The sequence below is a fragment of the Lampris incognitus genome, chromosome 15, assembly GCF_029633865.1.
Source record: "Lampris incognitus isolate fLamInc1 chromosome 15, fLamInc1.hap2, whole genome shotgun sequence".
Lineage (NCBI taxonomy): Eukaryota > Metazoa > Chordata > Actinopteri > Lampriformes > Lampridae > Lampris > Lampris incognitus.
The window spans coordinates 50,066,313-50,091,899 of NC_079225.1; the positions used below are offsets into that span (position 1 = coordinate 50,066,313).

A 25,587-nucleotide genomic window follows, 5' to 3' on the forward strand; every position below is an offset into this window, starting at 1 on the left:
AATGTGCCCAGCAGCACTCAGGCCCAACGAGAAGAACACAAACACCTGAGGGGAGCTTTAAAAACCTGCGGCTACCCAAGTTGGACCTCTGTGAAAACTGCGACACGTTCCAGAAAGACCAACCAGGTGAGCGACGAGGAGAAAAGGTATAACACAGTCACCCTGTATGTTTCTGGGGTCTCCGTGAAACTCAGGAGAATTTTCAACAAACACTGCATCCCGGTATACTTCAAACCCAGCAACACACTCCGACAAAGACTGGTTCATTCCAAAGACGGTGTACCACACCCAAAAAAGCAATCTGGTTTATGCTGTACAATGCAATGAGGATTGCACTGACCTATACATAGGAGAAACCAAACAACCACTACACAAACGGATGGCCCAACACAGAAGGCCACACTCCTCAGGACAAGACTCAGCAGTCTATCTACACCTAAAGGAGAAGACACACTCCTTCCAGGACAGCAACGTACACATTTTGGACAGGGAAGATAGATGGTTTGAAAGAGGGGTGAAGGAAGCCATCTATGCGAAACTGGAAAAACCATCCCTCAACAGAGGAGGAGGTCTGCGACACCACCTATCTCCCACTTACAATGCCGTCCTTTCACCTGTACCCAGGAGACTCAAGAAGCCTAGCCTCCAAGAACAACAGTTGGTCACTAACGGCTCCAACCACTCTCATGACCACAGAATAATGAAGTGGAAACTAACACCCCCAACGACCGTCGCTGCTAAACAAATACAAATCAATAGCCCCGATGGCGACGGGCGCGGCTGGACATCGGAGCACTGGAGAGCCACGCATATCAATAGCTCCGATAACGACGGGCGCGGCCATAACATCGGTACACAAAAGAGCCGCGCATATCTATGGCTCTGTTAGCGACGGGCGTTGGTAAACATCGGGACACAAAGAGCCATGGACATCTATAGCTCTGATAACGACTCCAAGAGGATAAATTCTGAGTCTCATCAGCAGCCAGTCAGACTAGTTTGGTCTCGTCAGAAAGGCACGAACTGAGGAAGCCTCTTGGATGAGAGGCGAAACGTCTTCATGGATAAATACCAAGTCCAGTTGCATTTGATTAAACTCCTTTGGATAACCATGCCCTGGGTGAATGAGAACATTCACAGACACCTCCTGTGGGTTGTAATTAGAGGACAAACGACCTATGTGGTCGTATGGGTTGGAGGACTTGACTTTGGTTGGCTTAGCTGTCCGGTAAGTAAGTCTGTTCCCCCCCTTCACGTTAACAGATAAGCAGCTATCTTTTAAAAGTCTTATTCTCTTCTTTGACATTTGGTTTGCGTTCTGTCTGTGGGGGAGACATGGTCTTGTCTTCTCTACAGAGATCTCTTTCAAATCTTCCAGACCTCACACTTTGGTCAAGTCTAATGAAGTCCAATTCTCATTTGTATTACCAAAATCACCGTTAAGTCTCTGTAACTGTAATCGTTTATTCCAATTTGATTGTTTTTTATTTGCAGATTAAAAAAGCAAATGCTGTGTTTAGTCAGGCGATAAAGGCATTAATAAGCCTGTTTTTCTTTTGTCCTGCAGCAGAATTTCAAAGACGAGCAGGTTGCTGAACTACCTATTATTTTCTGTTTGTAGATCAGAAAGAGCTTTTTGCATTGAAAAAAAAGAAGAAGAAGAAGAAAAAAAGAAGCAAGCCGTCGGTAGTTCAGAGTCTGCTCAAGTTATGGTGTGCAGCATGACATTAAATTTAACTCTAAAAAGATTGTTGTCATGATTGCTAAAACCAAGGCGGGTCAGAAGCAAAATGTTCCTTCATTCTTCTTGGCAGAACAAGCACTAAACGCGGTGAACAAAGTAAGATATCTGGGTCACACCATAGGATAACTGTGTCACATCATCAGATATCTGGGTCACATCATTGGATATCCGGGTCACACCATCAGATATCTGGGTCACACCATCAGATAACTGTGTCACATCATCAGATATCCGCGTCATACCATCAGATATCTGGGTCACATCATCGGATATCCGGATCACACCATCAAATATCTGGGTCACATCATCAGATATCCGGGTCACACCATCAGATATCTGGGTCACATCATCAGATATCCGGGTCACACCATCAGATAACTGTGTCACATCATCAGGAATGGTTTATGTGATGATGATGTACAGTGCCAGTGTTGCAAACTGTATGCACAAGCCAATATGCTGGCATGCAAATGTCATATGTGTACAGATGAGGTTAAAACTGCTCTTTTTAGGGCCTACTGTACTCCACTCTATACTGCCCACCGGTGGTGCAGTTATAGCCAAGCAACAATGAAAAAGCTGCAGGTAGCATATAATGATGCATTCAGAATCTTGCTCAAGCTTCCAAGATCGACAAGTGCAAGTCACATGTTTGTGACTAGTAATGTTCCCACTTTTCATGTTGTGTTGAGGAATTTTATGTACAAATCTATGTGCCGATTAATTGATTCCAAGAATGTTATTATGATGCTGTTAACGGAGCCGACACAAAGTGACACCAGGTACTCCTCTTGTTTCTGGAAACATTGGCACAAATGTCTGTATAGCTGTTAATCATTGTGGACTTGTGAGCGGCTCTTAGCTATATTTTTGTGTTGTCCTGTGTGGCCTTTTTCGCTTTAATATGGACCTACCTATGCGTCTGAATAAAGTAAGATTTGAATGATGAATGTAGATCTGATGTCTGGTTAAAAGCTCCCACCAGGTGACAGTGTCTACTCTGGCTGATCTACTGGACTAATGAATGAAGGAAGGGTTTTTGTTCAGTGTACGTACATGTCAGTCTCTTGTTTAGCTGCTATGTGAAGCGGTAGTAAGCCAGTCTTTCCGGGTTTGTTGGCGTCTGCTCTTTGAGAGAGAAGGAGCTCCACCACCTCCTCATGTCCATTCTTAACAGCTTCATACAGGGCTGTAGCTCCATCTGCAGCCTGGCTATTCACATCTGCACCTACACAATATACAAATACAGTTTAAGATACTCTTTTGAAAATATTTCTAAATATACATTATTCCTGTCACCATCTGATTCTTAGAAACTTGTGCTTTCACAACCAGCAGATTTGACTATATTAATATTGTCTTTGCACAACTGCCCTCCCTCTCGCCAGTAAGGGGCAACATAGAATTTTCTCCTGGTAACACAAATAGGGCCTCTGATTTGTGGGACGGTAAAGGGATTGTTACAATTGGGCTTTTATATGAAAATAAACTACTACATTCATTTGATCAGCTATGTAAGAAATATACCACGAAGTTAGTTTTTAGATATCTCCAGATACACTTTTTTTTTTTAAATAGCCGCAAAGACACTGGCCTTTGTCATCAACATTCTCTGCTGGAGAACACACTTTCTGCTGGAAGGAAGAAAGCCATCTGGAGCTTGGGTATAGAGCATTTGCTAAATGTGATAAAGGCAAACCTGCATTCATGCCCAGAGATTGGAATAATGACCTGAATATAGACAACCTGGTTGGGAGCAATCTGGTTAGAAATACGGAAAAGCACAAATAACATTTTGGTTTGTAATAGGACAAAGGAAACTCAATTTAGACTACTACACCGTCTGCAGATTACACCCCAGCATGCACTCTAAGAAATGAAACATGGATGTTGTTGACATTAAATAATTATTTAAGGTGAACCTGTTGAATAATAGTGTTTTGATGGTTAAATCAAGAGCGTTTCGTTGCATTAATATAAGAGTAATAAGTGTTGGAATTGCAAACTATCCTGAATAGAATCTATATAATCAAGCTGATTAAATGCACTACAGGCTTTGAACTCAATGACGATTGTCCCAACGCGTTTCCGTACTTTCTTGCACAGCCGTCTGGTGAATGCTTTCTCCCATTGCCATCCTTCAATTTTCAGGTAAGTTCGTGAATTATTAAACGCTATTAAAACAAAACGGCGTGTGTACTACACCAGACAGTGAGTATTTTGACCTTTGTACGATGGTATACGGTGGTATAGATGTTAGATTGAAAAAGCAGTGTGTTGCAAGCTTATTCTGGTATAGCTTTTTAGCTATCTGTGGCTCATGTTATGGAAAAATACAACATTGCCTTGACATGATGTGACCAGGTCAACAAGAAGGACTCTGTACTTTATCAGATAGCAACACCTCGGCAGTAGCGCTGCAAGTGGCTGCCAAGCAGACAGCAGCTGAAAGCAGGAGTTCAAGCTCAGTGCAAAGGTAAAGAGAGAAGGACAACTTCTTAGAAATGGTTGCAGAATTGGATAAACAGGAACTGTGTCAACTGTTAGCATAAGACAAGAGACACGTGGGAGAGTCGAGAGATAACAGGAAGCATTTACACCTGTGAAACTGCACCCTGTAGATGGAAACTCGGATAAGTAGAACAAGAACCAACAACTGCCCTATAGTCACCCATCACAGGGAGTGCACCTCCTTACTGTAAAGGAGGGGCGCTCTCAGAGGAGCATGCACACTTTGGTAACTATGCTTTATGTGTGCCATAATTGCAAGCGTTAAAAAAGTGTGATAGTACTGTGAAGAACTTTGTCTCTGAATTCTCTGTGTTAAGTAGTCTGGCGTAGCATTACCATGACAACCTGGGGGTTTGCCTGGGATACCTAACTCACTGACTTTGGACCCTGCCACAGGTTGAATCTGCGCACAGCTGGTGGAGGTAATACGTCTGTCAGGTTTAATATGCCATCAAGATGGCAGCCTCGGTTCTGCGCTCTCTGCCTCGGTTCTGTGCTCTCTTGTATTTTTTATGTTTTTATTTGTTTCGTTTCCAGCACTGATCACATACAGCAGGGAAGAACTTTCAAGTGTCCAACTGTCCACTGGACAACTGAACAGACAACGTTAGCTGAACATTTCAACGAAAGTCTTGTGGAGCTTTTGGCTGTTGCAGCTCTGTGCAGACTCCGACGGAGCAACCCGGTATCACGCCAAAGCGTGTAATACACCCGCTGGTCCAGCGTGTCAGTGTCACGGTTTGCCTCGCTCAGGTGTGAAAAGTACACGCGTGTATGAAGGTGCAGTGCCAGCAGGGGGCGATGATTAAGAGGTGAAGGCAGGTTAGGGTTAGGGTTAGGGATAGGTTTAGGTGTGGGTTATGGTTACGGTTAGGGTTGGGTTAGGGTTATGGTTGGGTTAGGGTTAGGGTTAGGGTTGGGTTAGGGTTAGGGTTAGGTTAGGGTTATGGTTGGGTTAGGATTAGGCGAGGGATTTTGGAAAATGCTGTATGCTTCTTTTCCTCCGTGAGGAGTTGCTGGCATTGAGTTAATCATCGCCCCCTGCTGGCACTTCACCTTCATACACGTGTGTACTTTTCACGCCTGAGCGAGGCAAACCGTGACACTGACACGCTGGACCACTGGGCTGGACGGAGACGCCCATGGGATAAGTGAGCCGGAGCGCTCGTTGAACTGCGGCAGCGGAGATTCAGAACCGCTTGTGTGGTCTTTTCCACGATACAAGCCGCGGGCTCTGAAGACGGGGTCGACTTTGTTTCACTTCCAAAAAAAAACCCCCAAAAAAAACTTTGCCACTCGCCATTTCAAAAAATAATTACGTTTATTCACAAACTCAAAAATGTTCCAAACTTGTTTCTAAACCAGGACTAACAAGCGCAAAAGCATTTACCAAAAACCAAAGTAACGGCTGCGACATTGCGGCCTCTAATTGTAATAATCAATTACCAATTACCCAACAATTACTAGAAGCCGCTACTACATAGTAAAAAAAACTTTTTTTTCACATTTTACATGTTAGAAAACATTGCTATGGTATTCGAAGTCCAGCCTTAATAATGTCAACGGTGCATAAGGCTCGAAAAATAGCAAGCCCAAAGCCTGCTAGCGCAATTAGTCTATTCAAAAAACAAAACAAAAAAAAAGCGAAAAAATGGAAAAATGTTCAAGTTCATCATGACTACCATGTGTGGCAGCGTCGCATTGTCTTTGGGAAGAGAGGGGTGTGTGTGTGTGTGTGTGTGTGAGGTCACGTCAGTATAAGTGCAGAGCTGGGGCTGGCTCGAGAACATGAAACCTTTGTGAAGGCTTCACTCTGCGTCCAACAAGAGACACAGCTTCATGACGGGATCGCTCCAAAACAGATGGCTTTGTCTCGAGACGAACACGGCGAACATGTCCTTTAGAGTCTGCCATTGTCTCTATGATGCGTCCCATGAGCCGTGAGTTCCTGGGTGAAGCGTCCTCCACCACAAGAACAGGTTCCCCAATGGTGAAACTTCTCCGTGGTTTATGCCATTTTTGGCGTTCCTGCATCATAGTGAGGTACTCCTTGACCCACCTTTTCCAAAACAGGCCTGTTGGCTGAGGTTTCAAAACTGTGCTAAAGGTGAAAGCATCATCCTCAACATCCCCATGAGTTCCGAGGACCCTTTCCATGGGAAGCTTATCCCTGTCAAAATTCAAAGTCTTGATTTATTTGGCTCTTTCTTCCTCAGGGATTATGGCAAGGACAGAGCGATGGTTACAGATCCACTTATTCAGATGAAATCCTCCTTTGCTGTACATCTCTTTGAGGTTCCTGTACAGCCATGCTGCTTGCTCCATGGAGTTCACTGACTTAAGACAGTCGTCCACATAAAAATTCTGTCTTACAGTGTCCACTACCTCAGCTGGGTATTCATTCTGATTGTCTTCTGCTGTCTTTAGCAAGGCGAATGTAGCACAGCTGGGTGACGATACAGCTCCAAAAATGTGGACTGTCATCCTATGCTCCACAAGCTCTTTAGTGATGTCTCCATCTGGCCACCAGAGAAAGCGCAAGAAATCAACATCTACTCTTGCCACTCTCACCCGGTGAAACATGCCTTCGATGTCGGTCATCAGAGCAATAGGACCCAGACGAAATCTTAACATAACGCCAATCAGCTTATTGGTCAAGTCTGGATCTTGCAGCAATTCTCTATTCAGAGAGTATAGCTCTTTCACGTGTTTATTCAGAAAGTCAAACCGGAACTACAAGCAGACACTAGAGGACAGTAGAGCGCATTAGCGACACCCATTGTCAAATTACTGTATTACAACACTCCCACTAAATTTCACAATGGCATTAAGGCACTTCACACTAAATTATATTACTAAGAGCCGTGCTCTCCTTCACAAATAATGTCAAGATAATAAATCTTTAAACTGAAAAAACTTGTAAGATTCCTTTTCTTTCTCCTTTTACCTTGTTTACAGCTTTCTTACCATTTTCAGCAGAAAAACAGTGCCTATTACAGTAAACAGAATTACATAGGGAAAAGCCCAATCTCTCTCCTAAGATATTCAAACTTCTGTTTAGTCAGTGGCTTGGTCAAGATATCTGCCTTCATGTCATTTGTTGGGCAATATTGCAGTTCTATTTGCCCATTCTGCACACGTTCACGGATGTAGTGGTAGCGAATGTCTGTGTGTTTAGTCCTTGAGTGATCCACTGGATTCTTCGTGATTGCAATGGCTCCTTGGTTGTCCTCCAGGATCACTGTGGGTGTAGCATCCATTCTGAAATCATTCAATAATCGTCTCAGCCAGGTACCCTCTTGAGCAGCTTGACTGAGTGCGACTTACTCAGCTTCTGCTGTTGAAAGTGCAACTGTTGCCTGTTTCTTGCCGAGCCAGCTCACTGCTCCTCCAGTCAGTAAGAATATGTTGCCGGTTGTTGAGTGGCGGTCATCCTGATCACCGGCCCTGTCGGCATCTGAGAAGCCGATCAAAGTTCTAGACTCTGACCGCTCATACTTGAGAGCAAGTTTCACTCTACCTTTCAAGTATCGAAGTATTCTCTTCACAGCAGTCAGAAGTGCAGCATCTGGATTTGCATTGAACTTTGACACAGCACTCACTGCTTAAGCTTATGTCTGGTCGTGTGGCCATCGCAGCATACAGCAGACTTCCTACCATGGACTGATAGGTACTTTGGTTCACAGGCTTACTGACACCATCACTTTTTTTTAAATTTGACGTTGGCATCAGCAGGAGTTGCAACAGGATTTGCATTATCCATCCCATATTTCTGAAGAATGGCTTCAATGTAATGCTTCTGATGAAGTAAGACACAGTTATTTTCTTTGTCTTGGACAACAAAGATGCCCAATATATAGGACAGCTCACCCATGTCCTTCATCTTGTAGCGCTTCTTGAGAGCCATTTTCAACTCGTTCATGCTTGCAATCGACTCTGTAATCAGAATCAGATCATCCACATAAACAGCGAGTATCTCAAGCTCTTGTCTTGATCTCACAAATACACAGGGGTCTGATGTGCTCTGTTTAAATCCAATTTCCATCGTGAACTCTGTGAAAGCCTTGCTCCAGCAGTGAGTCGACTGCTTCAGTCCATAGATTGATTTCTTCAGTTTACACACCAGGTGTTCCTGCCCTGGTTTGATGTATCCCTCTGGTTGCTCCATATAGATTTCTTCTTCCAGGTGTCCATTAAGGAATGCAGTTACTACGTCCATCTGGTGCACATGTAGATTGTTCTGGATGGCAAAGGACAGTAATGTACGAATTGAGCTGAATCGTACCACGGGTGAAAAAGTTTCATCATAGTCAGCACCATACAACTGTGAGTAGCCCTTGGCGACGAGTCTGGACTTGTATCTCTCCACTCATCCATCGCTATGATGCTTGACTTTGAACACCCATCTTGATCCTATGGCCTTTCTATCCCTTGGTAAATCCACTAAGTCCCATGTCTCATTTGCCAGCAGCGACTCATATTCCAAGTCAGCCACCTCCTGCCATTCCTTTGCATTAGTACTCATCATTGCTTCTTTCAATGTGCTTGGCTCTATGACACGACACACATTGGCATGATGATCAAAAGTCACTTTATCAGCAAACTCATCATATCCATATCTCCTTGGAGCCCTTCTGATTCTGCCGCCTTCTCTAGCAGCTTCATCGACAGTGATCTCGTCATCTGGTGTTCCACTCTCATCTGGGTTCATGGTTACCTCGTTCTCTGAGCAGGTCACTTCCACTTCCTGTTTCCAGTCGAAGTCTGATTCATTAAAGATGACATCACGACGAATTAGAATCCTCATTTTCTCTTCATCAAATAGGCGATAGCCTTTGGCATTGTTTGCATATCCCATGAAACGAAGCTTCACAGCCTTTTTGTCCAGTTTTCTTCTCTTTATGTCTGGGATATGTGCATAAGCAACACAGCCAAACACTCTCATGTGACTCATGTCCGGCTTTTTGCCACACCATCTCTCGTAGGGAGTCTTTTGCTTCAGGACAGATGTGGGCAGCCTGTTCTGTATGTAGGCTGCGGTTGCTACAGCCTCTGCCCAGTACATCTTTGGCAACTTAGCATGAGACAGCATACTTCTAGCTGCTTCAATTAATGTCCTATTTTTTCTTTCTGCAATACCATTTTGCTGTGGTGAGTGAGGTACAGTCATCTCATGGTGGATACCTTGAGCCTTCAAATATTCTTGAAACTCCTTTGATGTGTACTCACTGCCATTGTCTGTTCTCAGCCTCGTGACGTTCTACCCACACTCATTGGAGAATGTTTTCTCAAATTCCTTGAATTTGCTAAGGACTTCACTCTTCTGTTTCAGAAATTATACCTTGCAGCATCTAGAGTAATCATCGATAAAAGTCACAAAATATTTTGCTCCACCTATACATTAAGTCTGCATGGGACCACAGACGTCACTATGGATCAGCTGCAACTTGCGTTTGGAATGGATTTCTCCAACTGGCTTGTATGGCTTTCTAGACAGCTTGCCTTCCACACATCCTTCATAGAAAGGAACCTCTTTCTCTGCTGAGAAGTCCACTCCGTTCACCAGATCTTTTAGTTCCTTCAGCTTGGTGGTGTGACCCAGGCGCTGGTGCCACAGGCTGGCTGCTACTGATACACTTGATGCACCATGACAGACAGACGAACTTCCTTCGACGTCCAGCTGATACAGCCCGTCAGATCTTTGTCTTCCCATTCCTTGAAGAGTTCCATCTTTCCCATGTATGTAACAGTGAGACTTCTTGAACTGCACCGTAGTTCCTTTTCTGGCAGCAGCTCCCACTGAGAACAGATTCCCAGATAGCTTTGGAACATATACAGTATGTCATACATTGTGACATTTTTACATCACTTACTTTGAAGGTCATTCTCATTTTGACATTGCCAAGGCCTAGGGCGTCAACCACCCTGCCATCACCGAGTTACACAGACTGTGCTTTTGAGAATTGCTGGTAGTCTTGAAGAATTTCTTTATCACATGCCATGTGCTTTGATGCTCCCGAATCAATCAACCATTCGAGCTGTTGTGGCCTCTCAGTCAGGTTTGCCTCTTTAGCAACAAAGGCACTTTCAGATGAATCTTCTGCATCTTCACACATCATGCTTTTGGCCTTGTTGGGGTTTATTTTTATTTTTCCAACTTGGACAGTCGCGCTTTATATGTAATTCTTTCCCACATTTGTAACATCTCCACATGCTTGATCGTTCAGCTCCCACTGCCTTGGAGTTAGCCTACATATCTCCACGAAATTGTGATGACATGACTGATGCACCACCTGACGTAGCACCACTGGAGTTATCATTAGCATTCACTCGCTTTTGCTCTTCATTTATTAATGCTTGCTGAACAAACTGCAGTGTCAAATTGTCAATCTTTGTTTCTAGCGCAGTGACAATTGTAGCATAGCTTGGTGGCAAACTACCCAAGAGTGTTATAATTTGGTCTTCCTCTTCAATCACAGAACCTATTGCTCCTAGCTGATCAGTCAGTTCCTTCATTCATTTTAAATGTTCATTTAAACTTTCTCCTTCCTTCATTTCACATCTGAAATATTTTTTCTTCAGGAACAGTTTATTTGCCAAAGTATCTCTCTCAAAATGTCCTTTCAGCGTGTTCCACGCCTTTTTTGGAGTCTGGCAGCTTGTTATCAGGTGCAACTGGGGTGTACTTACATTCAGCACTAACACAGAGAACACCTTCTCTCTACGTTTCGTGAATTCAGTTTGTGCGTGTGCATTAGCATCTGCGGCTAGGATATCTGTCTCCATTAGCATGCCCCATAGTCCTTTCGCTTTCAGGAAGTGTTCCATCTGAAATTTCCACGTTGCCCAGTTCTCTGGTCCGCTCAGCTTGTCAATAAACAACTTATCTTCCATTGTGAATTCCACAACACCGTTTATCTCACACAAAACTACGTGCAAAACAGCCTTTTAGCGAAGCTCTGGGCCCATAACCTATTGCTCTTTCACGTGTTTATTCAGAAAGTCAAACCGGAACGACAAGCAGACACTAAAGGACAGTACAGCGCATTAGCGACACCCATTGTCAAATTACTGTATTACAACAGAGAGGTCCCATGAAACGACGATGCACAGTCAAACACCACGCGTAACTTCTTTTTGCGTGGGTGGTAGACCCCATAATGCGGTATGGACCACACTTTGCCACTTTCTGTCTCCAACTGGTCCTGAGGTACGGCCTCCGCATATTCCTTTACAACAACATCATGCAAGAAGGCCTTGTACTCATCCAGGAATGCTTGGTCTCTTTTAAACCTTTTCAGCAGCTTTTGTGCTCTTTGCAGGGCTATATGCTTGTTGTTGGGCATGATTACATCTGGCTCACGAAATGGCAGCTTTAAGTAGTAATGCCCATCCTTTAACACTGCTGAGTCTGAGACGATGCTCATAAACTGTTTGTCCTCCACAGACATTTCTGTCTTTTTGTAATGCTGCTCGGCAAAATCCTGAGTGTACTGCTGGGTTAGTAGCTCTTCCAAGTCGGCAATGCCTATCCTATTAACTTGTACAGGATGGAAATAGCTCATGTCATTGTCCTCCCTGTGACCGAGTGGGCCATTAATTACCCATCTTAGCAAACGGTCCATTACCTTCGCTGTTTATAACTCTCCATGGCTCCAAGACTTCTGGAGCATTTGCACCAATCAGTAGCCCAATGCTTGCATCGATTGGTGCCAATTCTACATCCTTCAGGTAAGGCAATTTTATGATGTCCTCTTTGGTTACAGGGATAGACTCTTGCGAGAATACATCTGGCAACTTAAGGAATGTGCTCCCTTTCAGCGCAGCCACTTCCTTTCCAGGAGTCCTGTAACTGGGCACAGCCTTCTCCTGACCCATAGTTTTGTGAAGTACTTTCATTTTCTTTCAACTGGTGTTTAGCTCTGCCATTAATACCTCTGTACAAAAGGTTGCAGTGCTTCCTGGGTCAAGCAGGGCATATGTCTACACAACTTTGGTTCCTGTGCACTCTATTCCTTGTTAAAAGCCTTGATAAATGATCGGTACTGCAGAGCACCCCCATCAAATACAAGAATTTCTCTGGCAGGAAGAAGTGATGATTGATGTTGCTTAACCAGCATTGCAGTTATTTTATTTTGTCTCCTTATGACATCAGTGATACCCCTTTCTTCACCTTTATTTGAGTCTCCAACTCATTGGTCATGATTCAAGTGTTTGCTTTTGAATTTTGCTTTGCATGGTGTGGCTTGGTGGGAAACGCTTGCTGCCTGAGAGGTTTGAGGTTTTTGAGGGTTTTGAGTTGTTGCTGGAGCTATGTACTCAGTAGATGTTCCAGAAATTTCCAACCGGTGTTCTGGCGTTTTCATTTCTGAATTTAGCATCCGTGGTGATGATGGTGGTAAACCCATCCACTGAGGATGCACAAGCCAGTGCATCCTTAGTGCCGGTCCCAAGCCCGGACAAATGGGGAGGGTTGCGTCAGGAAGGGCATCCGGCGTAAAATCTTTGCCAAATCAAATATGCGGATCATAAATAAGACTTACATACCGGATCGGTCGAGGCCCGGGTTACCAACGACCGCCACCGGTACTGTTAACCAGCAGGGTGTCGGTGAAAACTATGCTACTGTTGGGCGAAGGAGAAGGAGAGGGGGAAAGCATGTCCAGAGGCAGCTAGAGAGGAGGAAGGGTAGGCATGTGGAGGTGAGAGTCGGAACTTTGAATGTTGGCACTATGACTGGTAAATGGAGAGAGCTGGCTGACATGATGGAAAGAAGAAAGGTAGGCATACTGTGTGTGCAAGAGACCAGGTGGAAGGGGAGTAAGGCCAGGAGTATCGGAGGTGGGTTCAAACTATTCTACCATGGTGTGAATGGGAGGAGTAACAGGGTAGGGGTAATTCTGAAGGAAGAGTATGTCAAGAGCGTGCTGGAGGTGAAGAGTGTCAGACAGAGTGATGAGTATGAAGCTGGAAATTGAAGGTTTATTGCTGAATGTTATCAGCGCATATGCCCCGCAAGTTGGGTGTGAGATGGATGAAAAAGAAGAATTCTGGAGTGAGTTGGACGACATGGTGGAGAGGGTACCCAAGGAGGAGAGAGTGGTGATTGGAGCGGACTTCAATGGACATGTTGGTGAAGGGAACAGAGGTGATGAGGAGGTGATGGGAAGGTATGGAGCCAAGAAGAGAAATGTGGAAGGACAGATGGTGGTCGATTTTGCGAAAAGGATGGAAATGGCTGTGGTGAATACATATTTCAAGAAGAGGGAGGAACACAGGGTGACGTACAAGAGTGGAGGAAAGTGCACACAGGTGGACTATGTCTTATGTAGAGGGCGCCATCTAAAAGGGACTGGAGACTGCAAGGTGGTGACAGGGGAGAACGTAGCTAGGCAGCATCGGATGGTGGTCTGTAGGATGACTTTGGAGACCAAGAAGAGGAAGTGAGTGAAGACACAGCCGAAGATCAAATGGTGGAAGTTGAAGAAGGAAGACTGTTGCGTGGAGTTCAGGCAGGAGTTAAGACAGGCACTGGGTGGTAGTGAAGAGTTGCCAGATGGCTGGACAACCACTGCAGAAATAGTGAGGGAGACAGCTAGGAAGGTACTTGGTGTGTCATCTGGACAGAGGAAGGAAGACAAGGAGACTTGGTGGTGGAATGAGGAAGTACAGCAAAGTATAGAGAGGAAAAGGTTGGCAAAGAAGAAGTGGGATAGTAAGAGAGATGAAGAAAGTAGACAGGAGTACAAGGAGATGCAGCGTAAAGCAAAGAGAGAGGTGGCAAAGGCAAAGGAAAAGGCGTATGGTGAGTTGTATGACAGATTAGACACTAAGGAAGGAGAAAAGGACTTGTACCGATTGGCTAGACAGAGGGACCAAGCTGCAAAGGATGTGCAGCAAGTTAGGGCGATCAAGGATAGAGATGGAAATGTGCTGACAAGCGAGGAGAGTTTGCTAAGAAGGTGGAAGGAATACTTTGAGGGGCTGATGAATGAAGAAAATGAGAGCGAGAGAAGGTTGGATGATGTAGGGATAGTGAATCAGGAAGTTCAGCGGATTAGCAAGGAGGAAGTGAGGGCAGCTATGAAGAGGATGAAGAGTGGAAAGGCAGTTGGTCCTGATGACATACCTGTGGAGGCATGGAGATGTTTAGGAGAGATGGCAGTGGAGTTTTTAACTAGGTTGTTTAACACAATCCTGGAAAGTGAGAGGATGCCTGAGGAGTGGAGAAGAAGCATACTGGTACCGATTTTCAAGAACAAGGGCGATGTGCAGAACTGTAACAACTACAGAGGTATAAAGTTGATCAGCCACAGCATGAAGATTTGGGAAAGAGTAATAGAAGCTAGGTTAAGAGGAGAGGTGACGATCAGCGAGCAGCAGTATGGTTTCATGCCACGAAAGAGCACCACAGATGCGATGTTTGCTTTGAGAATGTTGATTGAGAAGTATAGAGAAGGCCAGAAAGAGTTGCATTGTGTCTTTGTAGATTTAGAGAAAGCATACGACAGGGTGCCAAGAGAGGAGGTGTGGTATTGTATGAGGAAGTCAGGAGTTGCAGAGAAGTATGTAGGAGTGGTGCAGGATACGTATGAGGGAAGTGTGACAATGGTGAGGTGTGCGGTTGGAATGACAGATGGGTTCAAGGTGGAGGTGGGATTACATCAAGGATCGGCTCTGAGCCCTTTCTTGTTTGCAATGGTGATGGACAGGTTGACGGACAAGATCAGGCAGGAGTCTCCATGGACGATGATGTTCGAGGATGACATTGTGATCTGTAGCGAGAGTAGGGTGCAGGTTGAGGAGAGCCTGGAGAGGTGGAGGTATGCACTGGAGAGAAGAGGAATGAAAGTCAGTAGGAGCAAGACAGAATACCTATGCGTGAATGAGAGAGAGGACAGTGGAATGGTCAGGATGCAAGGAGTGGAGGTGACAAAGGCATTTGAGTTTAAATACTTGGGGTCAACTGTCCAAAGTAACGGGGAGTGCAGTAGAGAGGTGAAAAAGAGAGTGCAGGCAGGTTGGAGTGGGTGGAGAAGTGTGTCAGGAGTGATCTGCGACAGAAGGGTATCAGCAAGAGTTAAAGAGAAAGTTTACAAGATGGTTGTGAGACCAGCTATGTTATATGGTTTGGAGACAGTGGCACTGACGAAAAGACAGGAGGCGGAGCTGGAGGTGGCAGAGTTGAAGATGCTAAGATTTTCACTGGGAGTAACGAAGAAGGACAGGATTAGGAACGATTATATTAGAGGGACCGCTCAGGTTGGACGGTTTGGAGACAAAGCAAGAGAGGCAAGATTGAGATGCTGAATATGGAGCTGCCAGGGAAGAGGAGAAGAGGAAGGCCAAAGAGGAGGTTTATGGATGTGGTGAGGGAGGACATGCAGGTGGCTGGTGTGACAGAGGAAGATGCAGAGGACAGGAAGAAATGGAAACGGATGATCCGCTGTGGCGACCCCTAACGGGAGCAGCCAAAAGTAGTAGTAGTAGGTGTACGGATGTCACAGTGTTGAAGAAATCATGCAGCCCTCACTTAGAGACCTTTTTCACTGACTGTAAACCGTTGTATTCACCGTGGGAATTTTCATCATTTATTCTGGTCGGTGTCTATATCCCACCCCAGGCCTGTGTTAAGGAGGTGTTAAAACACCTGGCTGATCAAATTAAAAACATGGGGCGCAAATATCCAGACCCCCTGCTCATTATCCTTGGGGATTTTAACAGCGCAAGACCTCAGCCACAAACTGCCAAAATACAGACAGTATGTTAAATGTCCCACCAAAGACAAAAACACTCTGGATCATTGCTACACAATATTAAAGGGCACCTATTGCTCTGTCCCCTGTGTAGCCCTGGGACTCTGATCACTGCCTGACTCATCTTATCCCAACCTATAGGCAGAAACTAAAATCTGCAAAGCCTGTGGTTAAAACTGAGGAACTGGACCAATGAGTCAAAACTGGAGCTCCAGGCCTCCCTCAACTGCACTGACTGGAGTGTTTTGGAGGCTGCATCTACAGACCTGGATGATGTGTACCCACCAAAACCTTCTGTGCCTTCAACAACAATAAGCCCTGGTTCTCAGCTAAACTCAGGCAGCTTCGCCAGGCCAAGAGGAAGCCTACTGGGGTGGAGAAAGGATCCGGTACAACAAAACCAAAACACACTCACAAAGGAGATCAGAGTGGCAAAAAGGTGCTACTCTGGAAAGTTGAAAAACAGGTTTTCTGCCAACGACACATCATCAGTCTGGAGCAGTTTGAAAGATATTACCAACTACAGGAGCCCATCACCCTACACTGCAGGGAACCGTCAACTGGCTGACGATGTAAATGGGGTTGTTTTGTTTTGTTTTGTTTTTTTTAAACCCCCCCCTTTTTTCTTCTCCCCATGTATAAACTGATCATTGGTTTCGGTTGTGACGCAGTTGTGCCGGTTTTGATCGTTCTGCAACAGTGCTGTTTATAAGGGTGGGGAAACGTGCAGTCAGCTGAGACTGACAAAGTCCCTTAGATGAGTGATGAAACGTTTCTCCCATTAAACTTTGTATCCAGGTGAACGGGTACAACTTCCTGGGGCAAAACTATGACGCAGTGTTTGATGGGGATGTAATATCGCCCCGTGTTTCTTTAGTGTGTGACATATCCTCCCCCCCTTGATACTGTGTGGTCTGTTGACCTGTTTTGTACGTGTTTGTATATCAGAAAATTAAATTAAAGGTATTGATTGCCAAGGGCGTCCGGGTGGCGTGACGGTCTATTCCGTTGCCTACCAACACAGGGATCTCTGGTTCGAATCCCCGTGTTACCTCCGGCTTGGCCGGGCGTCCCTACAGACACAATTGGCCGTGTCTGCGGGTGGGAAGCCGGATGTGGGTATGTGTCCTGGTCGCTGCACTAGCGCCTCCCTGGTCGGTAGGGGCGCCTGTTCGGGGGGAACTGGGGGGAATAGCGTGACCCTCCCACGCGCTACGTCCCTCTGGTGAAACTCCTCACTGTCAGGTGAAAAGAAGCGGCTGGTGACTCCACATGTATCGGAGGAGGCAGGTGGTAGTCTGCAGCCCTCCCCGGATCGGCAGAGGGGGTGGAGCAGCGACCGGGACAGCTCGGGAGAGTGGGGTAAATGGCTGGATACAATTGGAGTGGAAAAGGGGGGAAAAATAAAGGTATTGGTTGACCCCCCCCCAAAAAAGTGTTGTCTTTGCAAGCCTTCAAAATTTCAATCGACTGACTACAGTTGATACAAGATGCTGAATCAGGTTAAATTAGATAATTTGTCACACAGGTTTTTTGACATAATCTCTCATCAGTAAAACAATGAATGAACATTGACCGAGCCAACAGAAACAGACAACAAACAAACAAAGTCCTCATCAAGACTAACTTCCAGCGCACTGCAGTGGAGCCAAACAAGCTGCTTCATGATGCGTTGTGCCTCACGAGGGCATGAGTGAGTTCACGTGAACTCACCACCCAGGTTTTAGAAAGACTAATATTTGAATCATTTTGCGTTTTTGGCTGTGTTCTTTCATCTATCAACTGGCTTTGTAAATCTTATGTTTGGAAGTAGTATATAGATAAATGGGATTAGATTGTTTTAATTTGTTTAGATTTCCAGAAATGTTTATCAGACTGCGAGGCTTGAGTAGATGTTTACCATGTTTGAGGAGAAAGCGAAGCGTCTCAACTCGTCCGCTTTGAGCTGCAGTGAACAGAGGTGTGATCCCGTAGATGTTGGCTGGACTTAGCTTGGCGCCGGCCTTCACCAGCATCTCGCAGACCTCCACATTGTTCCGATACACCGCCTCCTGGAGCGCCGTCCAGCCCTGAATGCAGTGAGCGTTGACCGCTGCACCGTGATTCAGAAGCAGGGCCACCATCGCCGCATTTTCCCTTTCACAAGCTGCAAACGGAAGCCCGACTCCAGTTAGACATTTATTAAAGCCAGCATTTAGTGAAACTTTAAAGAGCCGCTCTTACCTGAAACCTGTTTTTACCTAAACATAAGGCCCAGATTCAGTCAGGATTCTAGCGACGGAAGGTCCCCCACCTCCCCCCTTTTCTCCCCAATTGTACTTGGCCAATTACTCCACTCTTCCGAGCTGTCCCGGTCTCTGCTCCACCCCCTCTGCTGACCCGGGGAGGGCTGCAGACTACCACATGCCTCCTCCGATACATGTGGAGTCACCAGCTGCTTCTTTTCACCTGACAGTGAGGAGTTTCACCAGGAGGCCGTAGCGCGTCGGAGGATCACGCTATTCCCCCCAGTTCCCCCTCGAACAGGCGCTCGGACAAACCAGAGGAGGCGCTATTGCAGCGACCAGGACACATACACACATCCGGCTTCCCACCCGCAGACGCGGCCAATTGTGTCTGTAGGGACGCCCGACCAAGCCGGAGGTAACACGGGGATTCGATCTGGCGATTCCCGTGTTGGTAGGCAACGGAATAGACCGCTACGGTACCCGGACGCCCTCCTCTGAAGTTTTTTTAATACTAACGCAAGGTAGACCAGGAAAAAAAAACAGTATACAGGTATAAGACACGCAGCCTGGTCTGAGTATACCATGACCAGTTCAATGGCGTCAAATGCTGAACTGAGATCAAGGAACAGCGATCACGTGATCATTGACCACTTTCATGACTGAAATGTCAGTGGAATAAAAAAGCCCCGAACACAAGTTAAATGGTTCAAAAATATACATTTGGACAAACAAGTGAGTTGTTTAATACGCATTAATAATTTAAGAGTATGTCTTCAGTAAAGGATTCAGGAACCGGTCTTTTGTCTTTTTTTAGAATCCTGTCAATCATGTTTTTAAAAACCTGTTTTTAGTGGTTTTTAGGAACCCGTCTTTAGAAAGCCTTTTAGCGCTCGTGCTTAGTAGTTTTTAGGTTGCTGTCTTTAGAAAGTCTTTTAGCACTCGTCCTTAGTAGTTTTTAGGTTGCTGTCTTTAGAAAGCCTTTTAGCGCTCGTGCTTAGTAGTATTTAGGTTGCTGTCTTTAGAAAGCCTTTTAGCGCTCGTGCTTAGTAGTATTTAGGTTGCTGTCTTTAGTAAGTCTTATGAAGCTGTCTGTTTGAAACTTGTCGTTACTAAGTTTTATAAGAACCTGTCTTTGGTAAAGTTTTCAGGAACCTGTTGTTAGTCAAATCTACAAGAACCTGTCTTAAGTAATGTTTGTGAACCTGTATTTGAAAGTATTAAAGAACTTGTCTTTAGTAGTTTTTAGGACCCTCTCTTTAATAGAGTCGTCTTAGGTAGTTTTCTTAGAAACGTATCTTTAGTAGTTTTTAGTAACCTGTATTTAGTTAATCTTTGGAAACCGTCTTTAATATTTTCTAGGAACCTTTCTTCGATTAACCTTTTAGAAACATGTCTTTAGTAGCTTTAAGGACCCTCCCTTTGATAAAGACTCCTTAAAACTTGTCTTCAGTAGTTTATTTTATCCCTACCGCGTTTGGTTGCGCGCGCGTGTGTGTGTGTGTGTGTGTGTGTGTGTGTGTGTGTGTGTGTGTGTGTGTGTGTCCACGGCTAACCTCGCATACTACTGGACCTAATAGCCCAATATTTTTTGAGCAGTTGTGACAGTATGATCAATCAATCAATCAATCAATCAATCAATCAATCAATCAATCAATCAATCAATCAATCAATCAAGTTGCATTTTATACAGCGCTTTTCTAGCTGCAACAGCCACTCAAAGCGCTTTTACATTTCTGGTCCAGTCTGAATTGGACCAGAAATGTAAGGCGAAACCAGAAAAGACCAGAAATGTAAACCGGTATGATGAAGAACCTCTTGTGGTGGCGGTGATTCAAAACCTTTGAAAGACGTTTGTTCTTGCTACCGCAGTCACTCTCTAGCTCGCTCGACCAGCGCTGCTCTCTGTCGCTGCCCGCACTAACCCTGCCTGGGTTCTTACCAGCAGCGACAAAGTGGCCGGAAGTCGTTCATTTCCAGAGTTCACTGGGCTGCATTGAGCAACATGTTGTGGCGAGTCACCAGGCGACAAAGTCGCCGCAACTTGGAACAACAAAAAAAGCAAGGTTCAAATTTATGCAAATGAGTAGCGACGGAGTCCAACGATCACCAATCAGTGGACAGATGTGTTCCTCATATTCTTTCGCTGTGAAACATTTTGTTAAATTTTAGTTCCTATTGTAGCGAATTCAGGGGGCAGCTTGGGAACCACCGAACCCGGATAGCCCGGACCACGGGCGACTGCGCTAACCAGTCAACTGAAGGATCCGACCCGTTAGCCAAGGGTTATCGAGTCTAGTCATCCGTGGTCGTTACACAATCCCCCTCCTTTGGGGAAGCGTGTCCCCGGCTTTAGCATATCAGCTCCCTCACGCTTCTGGGCACGTGCTTCCGATGGCCTCACGGTCTCACCATCCCACTTCTGACACCAATGTAGTGAATACAGGGGGCAGCCCGGGAACCACCGCAACTGGGAACCGAACTCGGATAGCCCGCACACCGGACGAATGCGCGAACCAGTCAACTGAAGGGTCCGACCCGTTACCCAAGTGGGGTGAGCCACATGGGACTGACTGGCTTGTAGAGGGTTAAATTGCCTCTGGTGATGGGTGGGCACTTCATTGGCCAACTGTCAGGAACTGTGGGCCTATTGGAAGGAGAGGAATGGTGGAAGAGGGCGGGACTTGTGTCGCTACGCGGAGAAGAAGAGCATGGCGGCTAGCTAAGGAAGACGGTGAAAATGTGAGTGTGGAGAAGTTGATGTTTGCTTGTGATAACGTAACCAGAAGGTTAGTAGCTGCAAAACGGAGTTCTGCGAGTTCGGGTAGGCTGTCGAGACACAAGGAAATGGACGACGGCTTCCGTGTGTAAGGTGAACGGACCATGCTGCAGTAGGAGCGGCACCATCAGCGAACCTGATCGGCATGTTTGGCTGTTTCTCCCTTCCTTTTCTCCCACCTCCCTCCTGTGAGTATTCCCTGCCACTTGACTTCGTCCACTTTAGCACTGGGTTAGGTGTAGTTGGTAACTTTTTTGTGTTTTATTTTTTAAAAACGCTATAATACCCTTTCAGCTATCAGTAATATAAGTGGTCTGAGAATAAATCGGGATCTCAGTGTTATCCGCTGCCTCTGTATTCAGGAATCTGAAAATGCTGCCGCTCCCGTAAGCTTTGACCAATCAGGGCCTCCCTCTGGCCTCTCCGCCCTGATAGGTTGAGGGGCTGTCCCTACTTCTTGTCAATCATGTTGCAGTCTGAGTTTCCTGAGCGTTCACGAGAAATCCATAACAATGGCGGACAACGAAGCTCAGGCAGCGTTGGAATCGACTCCTAGTAAATTTCCAATTCCTCCGTTGCCAACAACAGCATATTCAAGCAAAAATAAACAAATAAATAAATAAAAATACCGAAGATATTTTTACTATTTTAACAGAAAATAAATACCGTTCTTTTTTTTTTTACCGAAAAAAATACCTGAGTTTTGTTTGGGGGAAGGGCTACTTGAGGAAGGGAGGGGCTGGAGAGGGGGTGTTGGTATTTGTGTTCAAAATCTCGAAATCGCTCTCTCTTGTTCTTTTCTCCAGAGTTACCAACTGCAGCTCTTACATTCTGGAAGCGCAGCCTTAAGCTGCCTTCACCTTTTTTTCTCAGTAGCAGAGAAAAGCAATTTAGGAAGGAATGTCGTACTGAAAATATGAATAAGGTTATTTATTGCCCTGGGACACTTACAAGAAACTCCACTGGTGTGTGAAAGAGTGCATTTATTGATTTAAGTTCAAATAAATGTGCTATTGTTCCAGTTCACCATTCTACCAGTTTTGCCTGCTAGCTTGAGAGAAAGGGGCGAGAAGCTGTGAGGTGGGTACACATTCACTTAGGCCTATACCAGCACACAAAATGCAACACCCCACTGCATGAGTACAGGTTACCCGTTACATTTTGGCATACACAAACAGGACGGACTATATTGCATAATTTCACCATAGCAACTCTTGTTTTGATTTTTCCCTGATTAGCTTCAGTCGCGTGACAGGGCACCAGTCCTCAGTATATGTAAGCATGGCAGAAGGAATGGATGAGTTATGCCAGCAATTTGAAGATGTTCAAGCCAGGTTTGTTGAACAGACTGCTCATATGAGAGAGCATACAGCGCTCCTTGTACAGGCCAGGAGTGACCAGAGGGAAGCACTCTCCTTGGCGAAGGTAGTCCTAGAACAGAAAAACCAAGCAATGGTTTATATACAGAAAGCCATGAAAGTGCTCAGACTTTATTGGGAATGAAAGTAATGAAGAAGAATGCATAGAAGAGTGGGTAGCTTCAATGAAGTCGTACTTTAAAGTTTGTAAGGTTCTAGAAGAAGATCAAGTTGAACTTGTTAAACAACACTTGCTAACTGTAAGGCTCATGCTGGAAGATAGCACCACAGACATCAAAACGGTCTTTCAGATTCTTGAGGAAGTATATGGCGACAAAGCCCCTGTAGGCACAAGATTGAGAGAGTTTTACAACCGCAAGCAGGCGACAGGTGAAAAGATTAGAGCATTTGCTTATGACCTCCAAGAAAACTTAGCAGACTAAAGCAATAGGACCCAGACTGCTCCCCTGACCCAGATGCAATGCTAAAAGAACAGTTTGTGCTGGGTTTGCGGGATGACTCCCTGCGCAGAGAGATGAAAAGACAAGCAAAAGGGCAGCTTGCATGGAAATTCAGCACACTATTGCAGGCCACGATTGACTGGTCCAAGAGGAGGAAGCCCCCTTAGCCATTCCAACCAAGGGTCCCAACCAAGGTGCAATCAATGCAGTGGCTGCTGAAGATGCTTCTCCTGCATTATTACTACAGGCACTGCATGATTCGATACAGACACTTGCTGCTAGACAAGGTGATTTTTTTAGAGCATTACAAACGGCAGAGCTACGTGGCACCCCACTGGGAGAGACAGGAAGGCCACCCCTGAGAGATGAAGATGGTAGACTGATTTACTACACCTGTGGGCAACCTGGGCATGCAAGCCGAGTATGCCAGAATGGCAAGGGAAGGCCACGTAGAACTAGTCCCATGGCATCAGGCAGGAACAAGCACAGGCAACCATTAGCACGGCTTCTGTTCAGCCCTCGAAACCACCTCTGGACCCACTGGAGGTGGAGCAAAGAGTGGAACCAGTGAGTGCATTTGGGAATTGCTTTACCATAAATGTGCTTATTGATGGTGTGAAGACATGTTGCCTCCTGGATACCGGCTTCGAAGTGACTACTGTGTCCGAGGCACACTTTAGGAAGCAGTTTTAGGGCAAAAAATTGTCTCCTGCCAGGTGGGTCAAGTTGCCAAATGGACTAGACATCCCCATAATCGCATGTCTCTATGCGGACATTGAGTGTCTGGGGAGGAGGCTCCATGGCCAACGTATGTTTGTGCTACAAGATGATAAGGCTGATGGGGAAGACCAAAGTGGTGCCCCAGGGATATTAGGAATGAATGTGCTTGGTGAACTTTATAGCCTCTTTGCCGGCCTGGAAGGGATCCAGAAGATGGAATCGGCACAACCAGCATGTTGGGAGTGCAAGTCTACATTGTGTCCTGGCCGAGATGAGGAAAGAGCAACGGTATGTGGGCCGTGACGGGAAGATAGGCTATGTCAAAGTGGCTGGTAGACAGGCTGTTGTCATTCCTCCATGTAGTGAAACTGTCATTGAAGGTTGCCGTCGGGTCCCCCCGAAAATGAAATGCCAAGTCCTGGTGGAGGCATCCTCACGTGCCAACACTCCCCCTGGACTGCTGGTCGCCAATGTCCTGGCACACTCAGTGGGTGGTAAAGTCCCAGTGAGTTTCATGAACCCAAGCCAGGAGCCAATTGTTTTGCCCCCGAGGGTGAGAATCGCCGAGCTGTGTAAACCACAGAAGGTGCTGCACAAAGAGTTGGTAGCATTTGAAGAGGCTGTTGGGGAGCCACATGTCAAAGCGCTTGTAAGGGAGGTTAGAGCTAAATCCAAACTGGACGGATCGGGGCCATTATCTGTTCCTGTACAAGCTAATCTCCAGGGGCTCACGTCAGATCAAGTGCATCAATTTAACCAGCTGCTGGAGAAGTATCACGCTGTATTTTCGCAATATGGCCGTGATTATGGCTACACCACTACAGTGACACATTGTATCCCAACAGGCCATGCGCACCCTATCAAGCAAAGACATCGCAGGACCCCCCCCCCCCCCATGTGTTTCAGGGAGCCAAGCAACACGTACAAGACCTGGTTGCTAAAAGAGAGCTGCAGCCCTTGGGCATCACCTGCAGTAGTTGTGATGAAGAAGGACGGGTCTGTGCGTTTCTGTTGTGATTACCAAAAGCTTAACAATGTAGCACACAGAGACGCCTACCCTCTCCCTTGGGTGGAGGAGTCACTAGACGCCCTGGATCATGCTCAGCTTTTCTTGTCTTTGGACCTCAATGCAGGATACTTCCAAGTGGCTGTGGCTGAACAAAACCAAGAGAAGACTGCGGTAACCACACCATTTGGATTGTACTAATGGACCCGCATGCCGTTTAGGCTCTGTAATGCTCCAGCGACAGTTCAGTGCTTAATGGAGGCGATCCTGGGTGATTTGGCATTCAACATTTTGTTGGTTTACTTGGACGATATTCTTGTATTTTCCAAAGACTTTGAAAGCCATGTTGAGAAATTAAATCTGGTTTTTGGGCGACTGCGAGAACACGGCCTGAAACTCAAACCCAAGAAGTGCTTTTTGCTCAAGACAGAAGTCAGATTTCTTGGGCATGTAGTGTCAGCTGACGGGGTGCGAGTAGACATGGAGAAAATGAAAGTCCTGGAAGATTGGCCTGCCCCAAACTCAGTAAAAGAAGTACGCCAGGTGGTGGGGCTTCGTGTCTTATTAACAGCGGTTTGTTCCCCATTTTGCTCAGTTAGCGAGGCCCTTGCATGCCCTGGTGGGTAAAGCAAAAAAGGTGGCATTCAGGCTCTACTGCAACACTTTGTGTGGAGTGAAGAGTGCCAGGAAGCATTTGATAGGCCGAGGAAGTGTCTGATGGCGCCACCCATACTCGCATATCCCGATTTTAATCTCTCATTCATTGTAACAACGGATGGGAGTTACCTGGGCCTTGGGGCAGTCCTGAGCCAAAGACAAGAAGGGGTCGAGTGCGTGATAGCCTTCACCAGCCGAGGTCTGCATGGGTCTGAGAGGAATGACAAGAATTATAGCGCCTTTAAGTTAGAGCTTCTTGCCCTCAAATGGGCAGTCACTGAAAAAGTCCAAGATCTGCTGCTATATTCTAAGTTCACTGTCATTATGGACCACAACCCCTTGCAGTACTTGGAGACCACAAATCTCTGCA

At 45.8% G+C, this 25,587-nt stretch overlaps 1 protein-coding gene across 1 annotated transcript in view; it reads right to left on the bottom strand.

Annotated features, from left to right (window-relative positions):
* The window catches only part of LOC130124909 (ankyrin repeat and SOCS box protein 2-like), a 53,685-nt gene that overhangs the window by 15,221 nt on the left and 12,877 nt on the right, over positions 1-25,587 (bottom strand). The window contains exons 5-6 of the mRNA XM_056294255.1: positions 17,912-18,157; positions 2,801-2,972 (exon numbers count right to left, since the gene is read on the bottom strand). Coding sequence (XP_056150230.1) covers positions 2,801-2,972; positions 17,912-18,157 — 418 coding nt within the window. The remainder of the gene's footprint in view (positions 1-2,800; positions 2,973-17,911; positions 18,158-25,587) is intronic.